The sequence below is a fragment of the Camelus dromedarius genome, chromosome 22 (assembly GCF_036321535.1).
Source record: "Camelus dromedarius isolate mCamDro1 chromosome 22, mCamDro1.pat, whole genome shotgun sequence".
Classification (NCBI taxonomy): Eukaryota; Metazoa; Chordata; class Mammalia; order Artiodactyla; family Camelidae; genus Camelus; species Camelus dromedarius.
In genome coordinates this window covers 10,911,528-10,929,517 of record NC_087457.1, presented here as the reverse complement: position 1 = coordinate 10,929,517, position 17,990 = coordinate 10,911,528, and the positions used below count along the sequence as shown (strand labels likewise).

Genomic DNA, 17,990 nt, shown 5'->3' with positions numbered 1-17,990 from the left:
AGAGACAATGAGACAGATTTATATAAAGAGAGACTCATACAATTATGGAGGCTGAGAACTTCCACGATCTGCTCTCTGCAAGCTGGAGACCCAGGAAAGCTGGTGGTATCATTTGAAGGCTGGAGAGCTAGGGAACACATGGTATAGACTCTAGTCTGAGTCTGAAGTCCGGAGAACTAGGAAGGCCAAGATCAGGACAAGTCAGTGTTCCAGCCCCATCAGTCAGGCAGCGAGCAAATTCAACCTTCCTCCACCTTCTTGACCTACTCAGGCCCTCAGTGGATCGCGTGGTGCCAGTCCACACTGAGGAGGGCCATCGACTGTACTCGGTCCACCAACTCAAATCTTTTCTGGAAACACCCTTACAGACAGCTATCTGGGCATCCCTTGGCCCAGTCAAGTTGCCATATAAAATGACTCATCATTCCCTGGACACAGAAGCTGGGCTATCCTGTTACCTCTCCATCTGTTAAAACTCCTCTCCTCCTTCAAGCTTATCTGCCTGCTGTCATCTCCTTCCGCCCACCCTCCTGGCCCCCCAAGAATGTGAGCTTTGGTAGGACTGACTCCCTGCTTTGTTCCCCCTTTCAGCTTCAGCTCTTAAGAGTAAGTGCTCAACCAATATTTATTGAATGAATTCATTGAACAAAGCATCTCTTGAGAATTTATCATGGATAGGATAACAAAATAAATACACTGGGCTCAAAGAAACTACACACAGGCAGTGCACTCAGGTTTCAAAAAGGAGAAAAAAATGAAGTTTCAAGACTATAGACCAGCAGCTTGACTACAGCCTCTGAAAACATGTAAAAGAATAATGATCATGTGGAGCCACGTAGGTTCATGGGTCATAGATTGTGTCTGATTCACATTACAGTCATCCCCTCTTATTTGCTGGGGATACTTTCCAAGACCCCCAGTGGATCCTGAAACCCAAGATAGTACCGAATCCTATATATGCTGTTTTTTCCTATACGTACATACCTATGATAAGGTTTAATTTATAAATTAGGCTCAGCAAGAGAATAAGAACAATAACTAATGATAAAATAGAACAATTACAACAATATAGGGTAATGAAAGTTATGTTAATCTGGTCTCTCTCTCAAAATATCTTATTGTTCTGTATCATCACCCTTCTTGTGATAATGTGAGATGATAAAATGCCTACTCGATGAGATGAAGTAAGGGGAGTGACATCTGCATTGTGACTACAGTTAGGCTTCTGTTGACCTTCTGACAATAGGTCAGAAGGAGGGTCAGCAAGAGATATCATCATGCTGCTCAGAACAGGTGCACAAGTTAAAGCATGAGTTGTTTATTTCTGTAATTGTCCATGTAATATGCCTGACAATGAAGCCCATGCAGGTTGTCCCTCCTCCCCGCCCCACCAGCCTGCTTTCTACTTCTAAATTGGTTTTATACAGTTGCGTGGTGTCCCCCGTGTAAGGTGAGACTTCTAACCAAGAGTGACAATAACCCTTACAATCAGTGATCAGAAACTACGTTACCACGATCAACAAGGGAAGGAAATGACACACCCGGGAAATCCCCACTGGAAACCCCCCCCCCTCCTCCCCGCAGCCTCTGGTGGGCTTGGTCTCCGCGATTCTCCCAGCCCGCCTTCCAGCCCCGCCCCGCCAGGCCGTCCCGCAGCCCCGCCCGGCCTTCTCCTTCCGGATGGACTCCTCCGGGCCGGGCGAGGGGGCGGAGTCGCCCCGGGCCCCGCCCAAGGCGCGCGCCCTCGGACCGCAGCGCGCAGCCTCGGCAGGGTCGCTTTACGGCCGGAGGAGACGGTGTAGCCTAGAATTGAGGTAGGAAGCCGAGCTGAGGGGCGTGGAAAGAGGCCTTTTGCGGCAGGACGTAAGTGACGGCGTAGGCGGTGCGACAGCAGCTGGAGGGCAGAGGAGGCGGGTTCGTGTTTCCCGGGCCGAACCGGGCTGTGGGGGGTTTGGGGCCTGGGCCGGGGAGGTAGCTGAAGGCCCGCGGTGACAGCATGGGTGAAGGGGAGTGGGGCGGGGAGGCCTTGGGCTGCTTTGGGCGGTGGGTGGGGCTGAGGGGCTGGCGGGCTGGAGTCTTGGGTCCAGGCCGGGGATCTGACCGTGGTTGGTGTCCCCCGAACCCGCAGCGCGGCCCGTCTTGTCCTCGCCATGAGGCCGCAGCAGTCGCCGGTGTCCGGGAAGGTCTTCATTCAGCGAGACTACAGTAGTGGCACGCGCTGCCAGTTCCAGACCAAGTTCCCCGCGGAGCTGGAGAACCGGGTACGCAGCCTGGCTCCCCGCACCTGCCCCTGGGCGAGGGTGGGAGCCTTCCCGGGGCGCCCGGGAGTGCGGGCCAACAGCCGGCCTGCGGAGCCTCTCGCGGCTCTGGGAGGGGCAGGCACGGAAGGGGTCGGGGCCAGGGGGATACGAAGAGGGCCACTAAGCAAGACCTGGTTGGAGGAGGAAGAATAAGGCCAAGCGCCCGGGTCTGCTGCCCTTCTGGAGCTATGGTACCCAGTGCCGGGAATTCGTATGCCGCGGCCTTCCCCGGCCGTCCCCCACCCCACCCCACCCCACCCCACCCCACTCCGGCTTGTTGACAGCAGTGATGAGGAACTAATTCCTGATGCTCCGGGCCACCTACCTCAGCGTGTCGCAAGCTTTGTCCTCCAACCTCACGCAAGAGACATCATCACCATTCTCGTGACTGGCGTTTGTGGCCACTGTGCCGGCCGCGCTGCTAGGCAGAAAGGGTTCATTTAAGTGCTGTGCTAGGCAATGCAGAGAGGCCTTCTTGGAACCTGAAAAACGCAGAGTATTAGACGGGCCCGGACAGGAAACTGTCTCAGAACCAGGCCTTAAACTTGTCTCTCAGAGTTACGATCACTGGAAGCCACCTGTGTTGTGTTGGCTTACATATCAGAACTGTCATCAGGATGTGGGTCCTTTGGGCAACCCTGCACACAGAAAGACGTACTTTAAAGGTGCAGCGAAGCGAGCTTAGGTGAGTGGGCGTGTTTTCGTGGGCCCACATGTGTTCACACACCCAAACAAAGACTGTTTTGGTCTTGATCTATGAAAGGTGAACCTTACTGTGTGTTTCCTGTTCAGAGGATGAGAGCAGGTTTTGTGGCTTTTTCTTCTTAGATAAGGAAGGTGAGAGACTGGGAGGTGATTCGGCATGGGTTGTGGGTCTAAGGCATGCTGGTCGTGGAGTGAGTAGGTGTATTTGGGTCTGCACTGGAGCAGTCGTTTAAGATTAGCTTGTAGGGAGGCAGGTTGTCCTACCTGACCGCCAAGGTTGGAAAATAAACAGTGATCAGTTACAGGGTCCTTCGGCTTGACTTACAACCCTCAGCAGGTTAGTGGCCCAAGTACATCTCTTTAAATGCCAGGTAAAGATCAGGCATGCCTTATAAAGATGGTTTGTAGATTAGCTTGTTTGTGAAATGCCGTAGAAATGCTGCAGTTTGGTGTCACGATGTGAAGAGTTACCTCAGCCTGACACTAGGTGGACGTGTCCACAGTGGTTTGAAGAGAGAAATTAAAGTTGCCTGTTGGCTAGAGCTACTCAGTGTTGTTTCTAAAGTAATTTAACATCACAGTTAATATGTTTTACCTGTTAGGCCTTATATGAAATGAATCAAATGTTTTCTTTTTAAACCTCTTAGGGAGACTCTGACTTAACACTGTTTATGTACTTTCAAATCAGAAGGTAAACTGTTCTTTTTCACTGCGCTTATTTGGATGTCGCATGATTCATTTGTTCAAAGGGTTTAAAGTCAAACTTCCAACTTATAATTGAGCCAAATATATGTATGCAGAGTCAGACGCCAATTAGCCTTGCTCTCTGTGTGCGGTGGAATCTTGTAGTTTGTAGTTTGTGTTAGTTTGTGTCACAGAAACACAACATAGTCACAGGACTCCACAGGTTCTTACAGGAAATTGATGTTTCTAAATCCTGGAGTCCTTTTACTTTGACTTCACATCGCCCAGAACTGCCTGTGATTCTTGTACTATATGGAATGTTATTTGGTGCTATTCAATTGTGCCTTTGAATTTTTTTTTCCTTTGTAAATGTTTGGGTTAAAACACTAGCTTATACTTTAAACTGCTTGGAAAAGCTTTGACTTTCTTTTTTTAATGTGTTGAGATTAAATTTAAATTACAGGTTTAAATTTTCCCTGCTTTGTTTGATGGAAAATTGAAAGGTTTTGTTGCTTCTCTACTACTTACCCTAGAAATTGTACTGATTGCTCTGCCATTCGGGCTGATTTTCCTCTTGTGAGAACATTGCACTTGGCAACTTAATAGAGGAAGAAATAAACATACAAATGTTTGGTATGATTTTAAAACATTAAAGACACACACATTTGTACTCTTTAATTTGGGAGTGAGGACAAGTTCTGTCTGTTAACAAGTTTACTTTCTCCAGTGCCTGTTAGAATGTAACACTTTGATGTTTAAGTGCTTTGTTGCCAGGACAGAAAGCTTTATTCTCACTTTAGCCAAAATACAGACATCTTGGGCACCCTTGGGTTGTGCAAAAGAGAAATGAGTGAGCTATAACTGAGACATTGGTTTCCCCCCATACCTTTAAAAATAACATCTCTGCATCTGGTCAGTAGAGGTAGTTCAACAAGAAACCAAAATTCTGGGAAAATGGGCCTGATCCCTATTTCCATTCTGACTTTCAGTGTTGGCTGGTCCACATTTGTATTTAGCCCCAACATCACGTATCTCCAGGTTTTGGTATAGCTGCTGTATCAGTGTCCAGGTCCCTAGGGCCTAACCGGGACAGCTGTTCCTCATGGCGCCTGAGGGTGTGAGAAAAGTACCCCATGCTGTTGAGGTCTTCGTGTGTCCTTTGTCTTTTCTGCTACCAACATGCCCTTCCCCCCCTTTCTTTAACATTGTAGAGAAACTCTTGACTTTCTTTAAACCTTTTGTTCTTTTTCATTAAACTTTAAAAAAAATTCTTCACCTTAAGTGGGTTTTGGTTGTTTTGTTTTTTTAATGATCTCTGATTTGCCTCCATCCTTTAAAGCCCTGCAGTCTTGAAATAACTTTCAAGAATTAGTGTTTCTGGTGTGGTCAGTAATTCTTATTGGAAAGAAAGAAAATGTTTCTGGGTTGGATCCCCAAGTTTTGAATCACATTATGTCCAAAGAAACGTACATAATTCAAAGAACTTTCTCAGATCCTAACACTGTAGGTAAATCAAATGGGAATGTTTGAAATTACTTAGACTTTTGTGGATTTCCTGATGGGTAAACTTGAAGACCTTAACTCAGGCATGACTAGGTGGAGATAGCAAGCACATTAATGTTTGTCCACTGAGCTGTTCTCCTGAGTCTGTTTTCTGGGAAGGAGAACTCTGACTCAGGTTGCCCAGGGGACATTCCTTACCCCCACCCCCCCACATCTACGGTGGAGGCTCAATGAGGGGCGCTGGCCTGGTTCTCAGTGCCTCCGTGAGAAACACTCATGTTCTGGGAAACTGAAAGCAGCTCCTTTTAAAACACAGGTCGAGTCACCACAGCTGTAAAGCTTTGGGTGCCTTTGGTTCATTGAGTCCTCGATTTTCCATGTAAAGGACAAAATAACTGCTTCCCACCTAAAGGGTTTTAATACCTTATAAGTGATGCTCTTCAATCATCAGACAGTTCTGTCTGTTAGCAAAAAGCATGTTACGGGGAATAGTTGCCTCAAACCGTAAACTGCGGTTCTTTTGAGTTTTTTCTGTGTCAGTTTCTATATAAAGACTTCATAAAGGAGAATTCATATGTATAGTTACTCATTTTAGGAATGAAGGAGATAGTGTGTGAGAGAAGGCTAGAATGAGGACAGGTGATCTACGCTTTGTTCCCCACCGAGAATGGTAGGCTTGGGCGAAGCAGGCTACTACTGGGCCGTGAGACGCCCAGGGGAGCGCGTTGAGGTTTGAAATCTACAAAGTACTGTTGGAAGGAGGGAGTAAAGTGATATTGGAAGAAGACAGTAAAAGCAGATGGAGTGAAAGGGGGTGACAGTGGCAGCAGTGGTGTGCATGGCAGCCAGTGTGTCACTGAACCGAAGAAGGGAATAGGCTCCCTTGAGGTGAGGAGTTGTGTGGGAGCTTGAGATTTTGTTTTGTTCCATGTGATCGCTTAGTAACTTTCCTTTTCCTTTTTTTTTTTTTTAATGGAGGGACTGGGGACTGAATGCAGGACCTCATGCATGCTGGGCATGCGCTCTACCACTGAGCTGTACCCTCCCCCAGATTTTATTTATTTATTTGCGGGTTGGGTAATTAGGTTTACTTATTTATTTTTTTGATGGAAGTACTGGAGGTTGAACCCAGGACCTCGTGCATGCTAAGCATGTGCTCTACCACTGAGCTGTACCCTCCCCCGCAGCTCTTAGTAACTTTAAAAGAGTTGGGAGATGGGGTTACTTTACTTGAAAAGAGATGGGAGACTGAGGAAACAATACAGAACTTTTACCTTTTGATCTACTTAAAATGTCCTTCCCTTTTTTTGTCTAGTAAATTCCAGTGTTTGGGGGCCTCAATTTAAGATTACCTGCTCGTTCCAGACAAAGGGAACATACATCTCCTCTTGCGCCCTGGCCATGCCTTATACGTGCCTCTGCTGGAGTGCTCTGTCAGTTTATTGTGTTTCTACGTGCACATGTCTCTTCTGCTCAAGACTGTAAACTCCTTGAGGTCTAGACGGTGTCTTACTCGTCTTTCTCTAAGACCTGTCACGGTATCTGGTGGTAGGTGCTCAGTGAACGTGTCTATTCATAGACTGTGCATATCTAGAGGACGTAAGGATGGAAGGATTGTGTGATTTAATTAAGTTACTTAAAATTCAATATAGAGAATAAAGACACACCATTTTGAGCCTTGAGGTTACCCAGTGTCCACAAGAAGGCTAAAACTAAACACACACTAACCTGTTTCAGTAACTTAGGTCCAGATTCAATCACTTCAAAGAAAATCGTTTGCTGACTATGACATAGGAATGTTGATAAAACAGCAAAACCTAAATGAGTGATCATAAGCCAGAGTGACTGATCATTTTTTTTCCCCAAACTTATTTTCAAATTCTTTTTGTCATCCAGATTGATAGGCAACAATTTGAAGAAACTGTTCGAACTCTCAACAACCTTTATGCAGAAGCAGAGAAGCTTGGGGGCCAGTCCTACCTGGAAGGCTGTTTGGCTTGCCTCACGGCCTACACCATCTTCCTATGCATGGAAACTCATTACGAGAAGGTACGGCTACCTCTGTTTTCACAGTCTCTTAAAATCGTAAAGAAGGTGAGTTGATTACGTGTTTACATTTATACAGTGACAATTGCCGTAAAATTTAAAGAGGCATTTATTATCACAATAGTAACCCGAGTTGTGTTGCTCCTATGACCAGAGCACACTGAAGGGGTCCGGAGTCTTTCAGAAACAAGTCAGAATTGTCATGTCACCTTGGGAGTTGGCACATCAGCATTCAAGCTGGCTCACACTTAAGGAGAATATAAAAAGTCTGTGTTCTCGTTCCACCCAGCTTTCTGAGAAGCCTTTTACTTTATTTCCCCAAATGTATCTCCTCTGTCTCCTCCTCCCACCTGAGTTCCTGTCTTCTCTTTGAACTGTCTGCTAGACCCCAGAGTTGCTGGCTTCTCAACTTAGACGTACAGAAGGCAAACCTCACACCTGCCCATTGTGTTCAGAAGCACTCTTGTCTTTTTCAGGACCATCTTTAGGTAGGGAGTGAGGAAGATGGGGAAAGTGATCAGTTTCAGACTGAAATATTTCGCATTTTCCCATTCATTCAATTTTCGTGATCTCTCCACCACTCTGCTAATTTGTTCCCTGTTCCCTCTCCCCTAGACTAATGAAGCAGTCTGTGAGTCTCACACCACCCCTTCCTTTCCCTTTCCAGACTGCCGCCGCTTCCCCTCCCACTCCTGCTAGGTCAGAGACCTTCCCTGGTTCCACTTCGGGCCCCTGAGTGAAGTTCAGACCCTTCTCAAGCCCCCCTCCTGCCGGCCTTTCCAGCTCTGTCTCCCGCCCTTCCTTGCTGGTCAGCAGACACACCCTCCGAGGTCCCCTCCCCCCACCACAGTGCCGGTGTTCCCCCTGTCCCGTCTCCCCAGTCCCGTGGTCCCACGTGCAGCCGACTCTTCAGCTGCTCTTCCAATCAGAACTCCTCCTCTCCTGTAAAGCTCACATCACTTGTGTCTGTTTGCTGCCACTCGGCACTCTCCACTTGGGGATGGGACAGTTTGTGCTCTTGTCTTATTTGCCTTTCAAGCCCGTATGTGTTTTTCTCGAGGTTGAGAACGGGGCATCCCTCTTCATCTCCAGCACCGCGCCTTGAGGGTATCGGGCACCCATCGAATGTGTGTTAGGTGAATGAATTTACATTCGTCACAGCAAACCTCTAGTACGTGGTTAACGTCCTGACCATGTTTGGAAAACGAAGGGCTGTAAGGATGTCTTATTTTACCCCTCCCGAGGGAAGTGTCCCTAGGGTTGTCTCGCACTGCATGTGGTGGGGAGCAGACACATTGCAGCTAAAATATTTTGAGCTTCTGGCTGAAAACGCTGCTGTATCCCTCCTTAGCATCCAGTTCCCCTGGTGGTACTGAAAGGGAACGTTTAAGTAACTAAGTTAGGAGTTTTAGTGTCCGTGTCCATGTCATACGGAGAAGCAGCTCACCTTCATTGCTGCTTAACATTCAAAATCAGAAGCTGTAAAGGGTCCGTACCAGTGTTCAGTCTGTTTTGTCATAGTAGCTTCTCTTCTGTAATACACTGGGGGAGTGAAGGGACCGGGGATTCATTCATTGGATAAATATTTATTGAGAGCCTACTGTGTGCTAAGCGATGTGCAGGGGCTATCACTGTAGGGGACAAACGTGGTTGCCGACATTGTGGGGTTTGTAATTCAGTGGTAAAAACTAATAACCAGGAAACAAAACCAACAGAATCGTGAGTTGTGATAAGTGCCTTGAAGAGAACAAACATTGCTATGATAGGAAAGAAGAGAAGAGAACTGATTTGTATGGTGTGGTCAGAAAAGGCCTCTGCGGTGGTACACCGCCCCGTGAAGGGCGGGAAGCCTGGGGCCCTTTGGATGAGAGATCAGTGAGTGCAGGGGCCCAGAGAGCACCATGAGTCCCGGGTGGAAGGAGGGGTGGGGGTGGGGTCTGGAGAGGTGAGGGGAGCTGCGTCCTGCAGGAGTGTGTGCACCATGGAGACAGGCTTAGATTTTATTCTCAGTGCAGGGAGAAGCCACCTGAAGGTTTCAGCAGGAGAGTGATACGATCAGATTTTCAGTTTAAAGAGATTTCTTGACTCGGTGAAAAAAGGTATAAAAGTGGAAGTAAGATCCTTCATAGACGTCCAGGAGAGAGATGGCGGTAGCTTGGACCAGGAGCGGAGAGGCAGAGGTGGCTGGAGGTGAACCCGTTCAAGGGAAGTGTTGGTGGGAGGCTCCCTGAGGGCAGGGTCAGGCTGCACTCGTGTGGATAAAGACAGTCATCTGGGGGTGGCCATTTAAAGACGTATATAAATTGTCAATTTAAAGTAGAAATACATCCCCTGGAGTATTTTATTCCCAATTAGTGGAGCATTAGATGCTTGAATTGTCATTTCACTATTACAGCTTTTAAATTTGTTAATGAGATTTTAATTAACTTTTATTTATTCATGTACAGTTGCTAAAATAGATACAGATAACCTCCTTCTGACGTCAGCTGTGAAATGAAATTAGTAATTGGGTGCCAGCCAAGTCATTTACTAACTGTGAGATCATGGACAAGTTAATCTCTCCAAGTCTGAGTTCTCTGAGCTATAAAATAGGTCTTAGAATTAATAAATTGCCTCACACATGGTAGATGCTTAATAAAGTGAGTTTTCTTAAGATAGATTTAAAAATTTAGTTAGTGTGTAATATATATGTATGTTTTAATCAGATATTTGTGAACTCATGTATACAATTTTTAAATTTCAAGTGTATAATCTTTTCTAGCAGCTGCTAGTTTTTTTTAGCTACTCAAACATCTAGCAGCTCTTAAAATCTTTTTGATTACTAATCTTGGAAGGCAGTTCTCAGTATCAGAAATGTAATGGAAATTGATTGGTTCCCAATATATGTTTTGACTCAGGTTCATAGGCAATATATAAAGTACTACTTTATAACTCTAATTAAAATTGCTTTCTTTTTACAGAGTATTAAAAAGCAAGTAAAGACCAGATAATATTAGTTAAGAAACCAGAATTTTAGGCATGGCCACTTTCTATAAATACATGATTTTATTTTAAGAACTGGACGTGAGTAACTTAGATCATACAAAGTAAATAACTGGCGTGGTCATAATTAAGATCTCATGTACCTGCCCTTTTAAAAGAAAATATTTAAAGTGCGTGTTGATAATCTTGACAAGGTGATACAAGTTTGAGAACAGTCAGCCTCTCCCTCTCTCCAGTTTGTCCCTTAGGAATTTCTGTGCTATGATTTTCTGCTTTATGAGAGGACAGGATTCAGTCATGTGGTCTTCATTGTTTTAAACACTGAAATTTCTGGTCTGCAAGCAGCAAGCCAAATATAATAGCGCTTACACTGTCACGTGGGTTACATTTTTTGGAATTGTAAATAGGCCCTTTAAAGCCCACTAGAACAATCACGCATTTTTTTTCCCTATAATGTCCTATTTATTGATTTAAAACGAAGATAAAGGCTTCAGTGTTACTTCTCTCGGGTTGCTGCGCATTATAATTAGAGAACAAACGGACTCGCAGGGGTTCTCCTCTGGGGAGCTGTCTGCCATGTTCACCGGCTATGAGACATCTCTCCTGCCCGGGTGCTGGTTATCTGTGAGAAGGAACTTAGATCTTTCTGAAAGTTCTGAGATCCTGGGGTTCTCACGCAGCCTCACTTAGAATATCTTTCCTTGAGGGTCTAGCAGGCTTTCTCCACTTTAGTTTTCTCAGAGAACATAATAGCCTTTCTAAGATTTGAGTATTTGGCTTTGTAAATATTAATACAAATTGAGGTTTTATTGAGGGTTTGATGATAACAGATAATTTCATTCAATATTATATAGTCTGTTTTTACATTGATTTACCAAAAATAATACAGTGTATGAGTAATATCAGTGCTTTGTCCTGTCTGGGACGCAGTATTAGTTTACTCATTAATGCTTTCCTATTGCTAACGAGACTGAGAGTTTAAAGGCATCTTGTTCAGGACAGAGCTGCCTTCACCCAAATACTGTAAGAGGACTTGGAGCTTCTACAGAAAGAAAACTAATTGTTTTTCTTTCTGAACCGATACCAAATGCCCATGAATGTTATTAGAGTTTAAATAAAAAACCCTGCACAACAAAGTTATGCTTGAATCCAATAAAGAACACTCTCTCTTTGCTAGTGACCTGTACCCAAGGAGAGAGCGAGGAAAGCTGTTCTGAATGAATCCTTTCTTTGAAACCAGCCATGCAAGCATTTTTCTGAGTGTCCCCCCTCCCCGCCCCCTGAGTATAAATGGACTTGGGTGAGGGGAGACCGACCCTCCAGTTTCCAGCTCTGGCTGGTGAGCTGAGAAGGAAACGAGAAAAGTCCTGGGTCAGGCACCTTTATAGGCTGCTTCCTTCCCTTTATCAGTTTAGCATGACGGACGAACTCCGATGGAAAGACAGCGCCTAAGTTTGTTGTTTTTTTCCATTAAAACCATGTACCACTCAAATTCTTGAAGAGTTGAAAACAGGAGAATGATATGTATGTATCATTTCAGGTAATTAGGTGAAAAAAATACTGTTTTTAGAAATAGTATTCTTAATTTGCTACATAAAGAACCCTGCAGATTGCTCTTTTAATATCATGATCTATTTTAAAAAGCAGAAAACATGAGATTGTATTATTCCCCAAAGATGTACTTAAATTATTTTCCTTCAGTGAGAAAATTCATTATACCAACCACATAGAGCTTTAAATTTTAAATCAGTTTCTGCCAAAGCACCTAAATTTTAACAATCCTGATTTGTTAGTTTGGCCTGGTACATTCCAGACCCACACTTAAATCATTTCTTAATTTCCAACTTTATTTCCATACAGTTCTTTCTTCCCTGTATGTTGTGATCACATTTATCTGTGACTTTATCATATTCTCCTAGTGTGAATTTAAGAAAATATATAGTAATTACAGAACTGGATCAAAGCCTCTTTGAACATTCGAGCCAGAAAAGGATTATAATGACTTTGAACCTGAAATAAAACATGTAACTCTTTGATTTCGTATACAGCCATTAAGATTTATTTTCTCCCGGCTTATCTGACTCAGAATTGCCCTTATTACAGCCGGAGATTTGGCAATTTCCAGAAGTTCCTTTGTATCCTATCTGGTTTTTGTCTGCATTTGCTTTGACTTTTACAACCTTAATACTAAACTTATAAAGGGAGGTTCGCGTCTAGGACACAGGAGTGAACTTGAGTCTTGGAAATGATAAGAGACACTTGTCACCCGGAGCTCCAGGGCACATCCCACTCAACGTGCTTTACAAAGAAAAAGAGCTGCGCGGTTTTAACTCCCTGGCTCCCTTCATTATCAGCTTCCTTTGCATCATGACTTAGAATTGATGAAAATGGGCAAAAGAGAGAAGAAGCAGTTCCTGAGTGTTAGAGGGGAAGGCCAGAAACATCCTTGATGGTAGAAGGTGTCCCTGTGACCACACAACATGAGTAGGGAAGGGGGGAGCGTAGCTGGCGTTGTGTACACGATAGCCTCTGTATGTCACCGTCCAGGACCAGGGTGGCTGGGAGGTGGGAGGAGGGGTGGCCCTCAGGCTTCTGGGCGCATCTATGCTTCACAGCCCGCGGGAGAGGCTGGTGACGTGAAAGGTCGGTCACGCCGCGCACTGTGCAGACCAGACAGAGCTGCGTCCCTCCACGGGAACGTCCACGTCCCGCCTTGAAAATGCATTCCCCTGCCTGAGTATTTTGAAATCCGGCCGACACTCAAAAGGGAAATCTGATGACATTTGTAAAAAGCTGTGGTGTTTCTCTTTGTCAGGTTCTGAAGAAAGTCTCCAAATACATTCAAGAGCAGAACGAGAAGATATATGCGCCCCAGGGCCTCCTCCTGACAGATCCCATCGAGAGAGGACTGCGAGTTGTATCTTTTCAGTCTCGATCATAAGGTCTAAATAGCAGTGAAAAGAACATTTTGATGGTACAGTTTGGCACTGGCTGGAGAGAATTTATCTCCCCTCTCTGGCACGTGCCCTCGGACTCTTCTGTGGGAGCTGCATCCCTGCCACGAGCCTCGGAGCTCCAGCAGCTTATCTTAAAGCAGGTCTCCTCCCTTTGCGCCGTGCTGGGCTCTGCGGATTATGTAGTATTCTGGCCGCCTCGTCCTGGTGGTTCTGAGGGCATCTTGTAGTAATAACGGGAGTGGTGTGAGTCATGCATCTCAGCTGCAGGACCGAACCTCCAGCCCCTTTGAAATGCACGAACTGGTAATGTGTGGTGAGACTTGTCGTCCAAATGAATCACAGCTCCGTGGGTTCATCGGACTCACTGAAATCAGTTACAGCTGCCAGATGTATCACTTCATTACCTTTGACATACGGAGCGTATTTTTAGAGGCAGTAAGCTTTGAAAATCACTAAGTGAATCCACTAAATAAAATGGCAAAAAAAAAAAAAAACTAATTTAGCTTGATAACTGGAGTAAGGGGTAAAATTAATTTTTTTAAAAAAACCTAGGTCAGATGATCCCAGGCCTTCCGGCTGATCATAATTTCGGCAGTTTTATTATGCTCCGCAGCAATGATTCCTAAGCTTTTAGAGGGTCATGAACCCTCTCCTAAGAAAAAGTTTGCATATCATTTCAGGGCATTTTGAACCTCTGAATTCATGACCTCCTCGGATACTCAGTTACGACCACCACCACCACCCCTGAGTTTTATAGTAAAGCATCCTTTTCTAGAATTTGTTTGTTTGTTTGTTTCAAAAAATAATCAATGTTTGGGGAGGAACTGTATGTGGAGTACTACAAGCAGTTACATTTCTCACATTTTCCCGCCAGGTGTAGAAAGCATTGTGTTTTTAAGCAGGAGAAAGAAAGGTCCACACAGGTCACATCCATCATCTGGCCTCTTCGTGTGCTCTGTTCTGTAGTGTGTTTTCTTAACAGCCATGCTGTTTAGATTGAAATTACCATTTATGAAGACAGAGGCATGAGCAGTGGAAGATAAACCACAGGATTAAAGGTAAATATGAAATTACGTCATTTATATGCAGTTTCTGGAATTTTGTAGGATGCATGAATTTTCTTCCCTGTATCATAGATTGTTGAATAGTGACATAGTCTCTGTATTGGCTTAATATTTAAAATGTGCATTTAACCCAAGTTCCATAACCTAAGTGATATAGAATTTAATCCTAATATTTTTCCCCCTGTGTTGTTTTTGGACTGGTTTTGTTGTTTCTTTGGTTTGGGGATTTTGGGGGGTTTTTTGTGGCAGTGGGGGGGTAGTTAATTTTAATATTTCAAAACTATCCTAGGCATTTTAATAGTTGGATTTTACACTAAGAGTCAGTTCAGAAATACCCCTGCCTAGAAAACAAATGGTTTTAGTAACAAAAGAAACATTTCAGAGTGGAGTAGGGAGATTCTGACTATTTCACATACTTAAATGGCGCATAGCCCTGTAGAAGCCTTACCTCCAGTGGGTAGAACAGGAAATTTAATTCCTTTCAAAATGTTTATATTCTTATATATCCGTGTAATGACCTTGAATAAGTGAGAAACAAATCAGTTAATCCTGGTAGGAACGTAGAGGAGGAATCGTGTGGAAGCCGTGGTGCGGCAGCCCGGCCGGCTGGGTGACACAGAAATCACACTTCCCTGTTTTCTGCCAGTCTCAGTCCTGCCCTCTTCGTCCCAGCAGTGCTCTGCTGTGCTTTCTTGGTGGCCTTCGTCTGGAGGTTCTGTCACTGACTCACCTACCAAAGCAGACTCCTCCCCGGGACACCAGCAGTAATAATCACGGGAGCTGCCTTTGTGAGGGCGCCTGCGGGTGCCGCGTGTTAGACCAGCCGTATTTCTGATTCTCAGAAGAACTCTGCAAAGTGTTTCCCCCATCTGGCAGATAAGCAAGCCAGGGTACAAACAGCTAAATGATGCTCTCAGAGACACACAGCTGAGTGCTGGGATACGAGCCCAAGTCTGACCGACCACAGAGACCCATGTTTCACACCGCACTTCCTGGAAGTACTTCTGGCAGCAGAAACGTGGAGACAAAAAGAGTTCCTCCGATTATTCTAAGTGTTTATCCCCTCCTCTTCTTTTCCAGTACCTTTTAAAAATTAATTTTGTCTGGTCCCGTACCATCTGTCGAATCCTAAAGACCAACCAACCTTCCCAAGCTGCCTCCTTTTAGCGCTAGGGAACGTGTCACTGGAATTCTTGAAAGCCACAGGCCCAGATAATGACATCGTCCGCATGGGTTTTATTCCTCACAGAGGCTTTGTTTCGGAGCACTCGGTGTTACCGGTCTGCGCACTTTCTCACATTCAGTTTCCAAACTGATATTTCCCAAACGAGCAACCAGGAACCCTCTGTGCGGTTTTTGTTCTGTGCGGTTGGGGCACATTTGTTTGATGGGTTACAGCTGCGCTGACTTGGCACCACCCCTTTGTCATGACTCATTTTGCAGCTCTTATTGCTAATATAATGCTTTTCTGAGGTGGTGCGGGGTTTTGAGCAATTACACACCAGAGACTAATCTATCAATATTCAACAACGGTGAGATTTTGAAATAAGATTTACGTTAGGAACTTGTGGTAATTTCATGAACGTAAATATTTTTGTTCAGTGCAATTTAGTTTTCAGAGCTATGAGTTCCTCGGGCCCAGGATCCTGTGTGGGCTGAGGTCTTGGACGAGGGGAAAACTCTAAGAATAATTAATTCAATTCTCTAATTTTGCTTAAGTGTCAGCAGGTTGAAGCATTATATGGGATTTAAATTAATTCAACAAAAGAGGACACAAATCATGGAGATGGCCTTTATTTTTAAAAACAGCTTTAAACAAAATATTTTGCTCCTCTTAAAAAGTTTTCATTTTTTTGGATACCTTTAGTGTTAAATACACTGATGGTGTTTTCTTTCTTTGGATTAAGATTGTCTTCTTAAAAAAATGGAATATATCACTATTCTATCATGATAAATTTGTGATAATAAAAATGACCAACATTCGTCGGCACTGACTATTGTAAATGCTCTTAATGGTCGCAACACCCCTATGAGGTAGATAATATTATCCCTGATTGCAGATGAGGAAACCTAGGTGACTTGTCCGAGGCTGAAACCTGGTAGTTAGTGATGGAGGCAGCCACTTACCCCTGGGGTGTACTAGCTCCCGTGACACGGTGGGTCAGAGGTCTCAGGACGCGGGGCCTGGGTTTCTCGACTGTTGAGTTGTGTGCTCACTCCGGCAAGGGGTGCAGATCCAGGTCTGTTATTAGCTAGAACCTGGGTTAGTAACCTGTACCCCGCATATTAGGAGCTCACATCAGTTGCTGTTTTTGAGGTTAGTCTGGAGTCCCTGTCTAAACCCTCTCCTTCTCCCCTCTAATTACAGATCCCATCTCCAGCTGGGACCCTCATCTCCCCACTGGCCGACCGCAGAGTGTCCCCTACCTCCTCTCCAGAGCATCATTCCTTCGTATCTGCTGCCAGAGCCACGGTGCCATTCACTCCAAGGACTGACTTTCTAAATTCCACACCTGGAGTGACCTCTAGTCGCTCAGCATCCACTGTGTGTCTCCAAATTGTGTAGGACTCTGTAATCTTCTGATTAGTTCCTGAGAAAACACAATGAAGCATTTCACTTTTTCTTTTATTCAAAGCCATTAATAAAATATGCAGTTGGTCAGCCCAACACAGTTTCTTTCTTACCTGCCCCCAGTTCCGGTGGCTCCCGACACTCCCTGGGCCGCTCCGGCAGGTCCCGTCCTCGCCAGGGTCCAGCCTCAGCCCCAAGTTAATGAAACTCTCTTCTCTGGGATTTCGCTGAAGGATGGGCTGTGTCTATGGTTTTGCTAATGCATCTCCCAGATGTCAGAGAACTACCAGTTTTGCCATTTGACTCGAATCCCAAAGCCCTAATTCTGCTGTCCAGTTTCTCAAACTGAAGCTCACTGGGAAAAAAATGTATCATGTGACTGGTTTTATTATAGCAGCTCCTAATTAAAGCAGTATTTAATGCAATTTCCAAGGGTTTTTTTTTTCCTTTTGAAAATTTTGTTATTATTGCATTTCCTTGAATGTTGGGAAGATATATGTGTTGCCTGTTCCCTCCAAAACTCAGCAAGCACAATAAAGTGGATGCTAAACCATCAAACACATAAATGTCCCTGCTGTGTCCCTGAATGTGTAATAAGCAAGTGTAATAAATATTTTAATTCTAGTTTTGTTATAAATATAACTTATGAGAAAAAAAATTTGATAGGAATAATACTGTATATTGCTAATTTTTAACTGTCCCTTACGATGCATAGATGTTCCTCATATACAGTATTCACTGCATAGAAATCTTATGATTGGTTCAAGTTCAGTAAGTTAAGGGATTTCCAACTAAAACTCTCAAGTCGGAGTCAATATTTCTGGTTCTTTTGGCTGTGCGTTCTTAGTGTTGGGGCTTCTCAGGTCCTTCGTTACCTTGGGGCTCGAGAGCACTGTATCTGGAAGAAAGTTAAGAAATACATTAGGAGAGAATGAAACAGTTAACAGTTATACTTTCAGAGAGATTGTAGGTGCTAATACTGGATTTAACCTTTCAGATTTAATTTCTTTTGTGGGTCTGTTAGTTATTTCAACACGTCCCATAGGTCTGTGTAATATTTTAATTGTATAAAAGTTGTTAGTTTATGGCCTATAATAGTGTGTCTGTCTGCCTTTTAAACCCTTTGCAATAACTTTGCTGAAATATTAACACATGAGTAAAACTTTTCTTAAACAAA

At 44.4% G+C, this 17,990-nt stretch overlaps 1 protein-coding gene and 1 long non-coding RNA gene across 11 annotated transcripts in view; one reads left to right on the top strand and one right to left on the bottom strand.

Annotated features, from left to right (window-relative positions):
- The window catches only part of LOC116149102 (uncharacterized), an 18,968-nt gene extending 16,041 nt beyond the window's left edge, over positions 1-2,927 (bottom strand). For 6 of the 7 annotated variants that reach the window (XR_010377309.1, XR_010377312.1, XR_010377310.1 and 3 more), the window contains exons 1-2: positions 2,626-2,927; positions 41-1,894 (exon numbers count right to left, since the gene is read on the bottom strand). This is a non-coding gene — a long non-coding RNA (uncharacterized LOC116149102). The remainder of the gene's footprint in view (positions 1-40; positions 1,895-2,625) is intronic. The other variant, XR_010377311.1, reaches the window with a different exon arrangement.
- Positions 1,791-17,990, top strand: GOLGA7 (golgin A7). Of its 4 annotated transcripts, none has more exons than XM_031440046.2 (6): positions 1,791-1,914; positions 2,129-2,261; positions 7,089-7,241; positions 13,036-13,137; positions 14,173-14,235; positions 16,610-17,990. In XM_031440046.2, exons 2-5 carry the CDS (start codon positions 2,151-2,153, stop codon positions 14,218-14,220), a joined length of 414 nt encoding a protein of 137 aa, XP_031295906.1. In that variant the 5' UTR covers positions 1,791-1,914; positions 2,129-2,150; the 3' UTR covers positions 14,221-14,235; positions 16,610-17,990. The 4 variants fall into 4 exon arrangements, with proteins under 4 accessions (XP_031295906.1, XP_031295911.1, XP_031295910.1 ...); XM_031440051.2 differs by having other exon boundaries at positions 14,168-14,235; XM_031440050.2 differs by having other exon boundaries at positions 1,840-1,863.

Bases quoted from the DNA above. Each gene is read 5' to 3' on its own strand.
- GOLGA7 (XM_031440046.2), top strand. From the start codon at position 2,151: ATGAGGCCGCAGCAGTCGCCGGTGTCCGGGAAGGTCTTCATTCAGCGA. The intron at 2,262-7,088 runs GTACGCAGCCTG...TTTGTCATCCAG, and splicing joins CCGCGGAGCTGGAGAACCGG to ATTGATAGGCAACAATTTGA. The intron at 13,138-14,172 runs GTATCTTTTCAG...CATGCTGTTTAG, and splicing joins TCGAGAGAGGACTGCGAGTT to ATTGAAATTACCATTTATGA.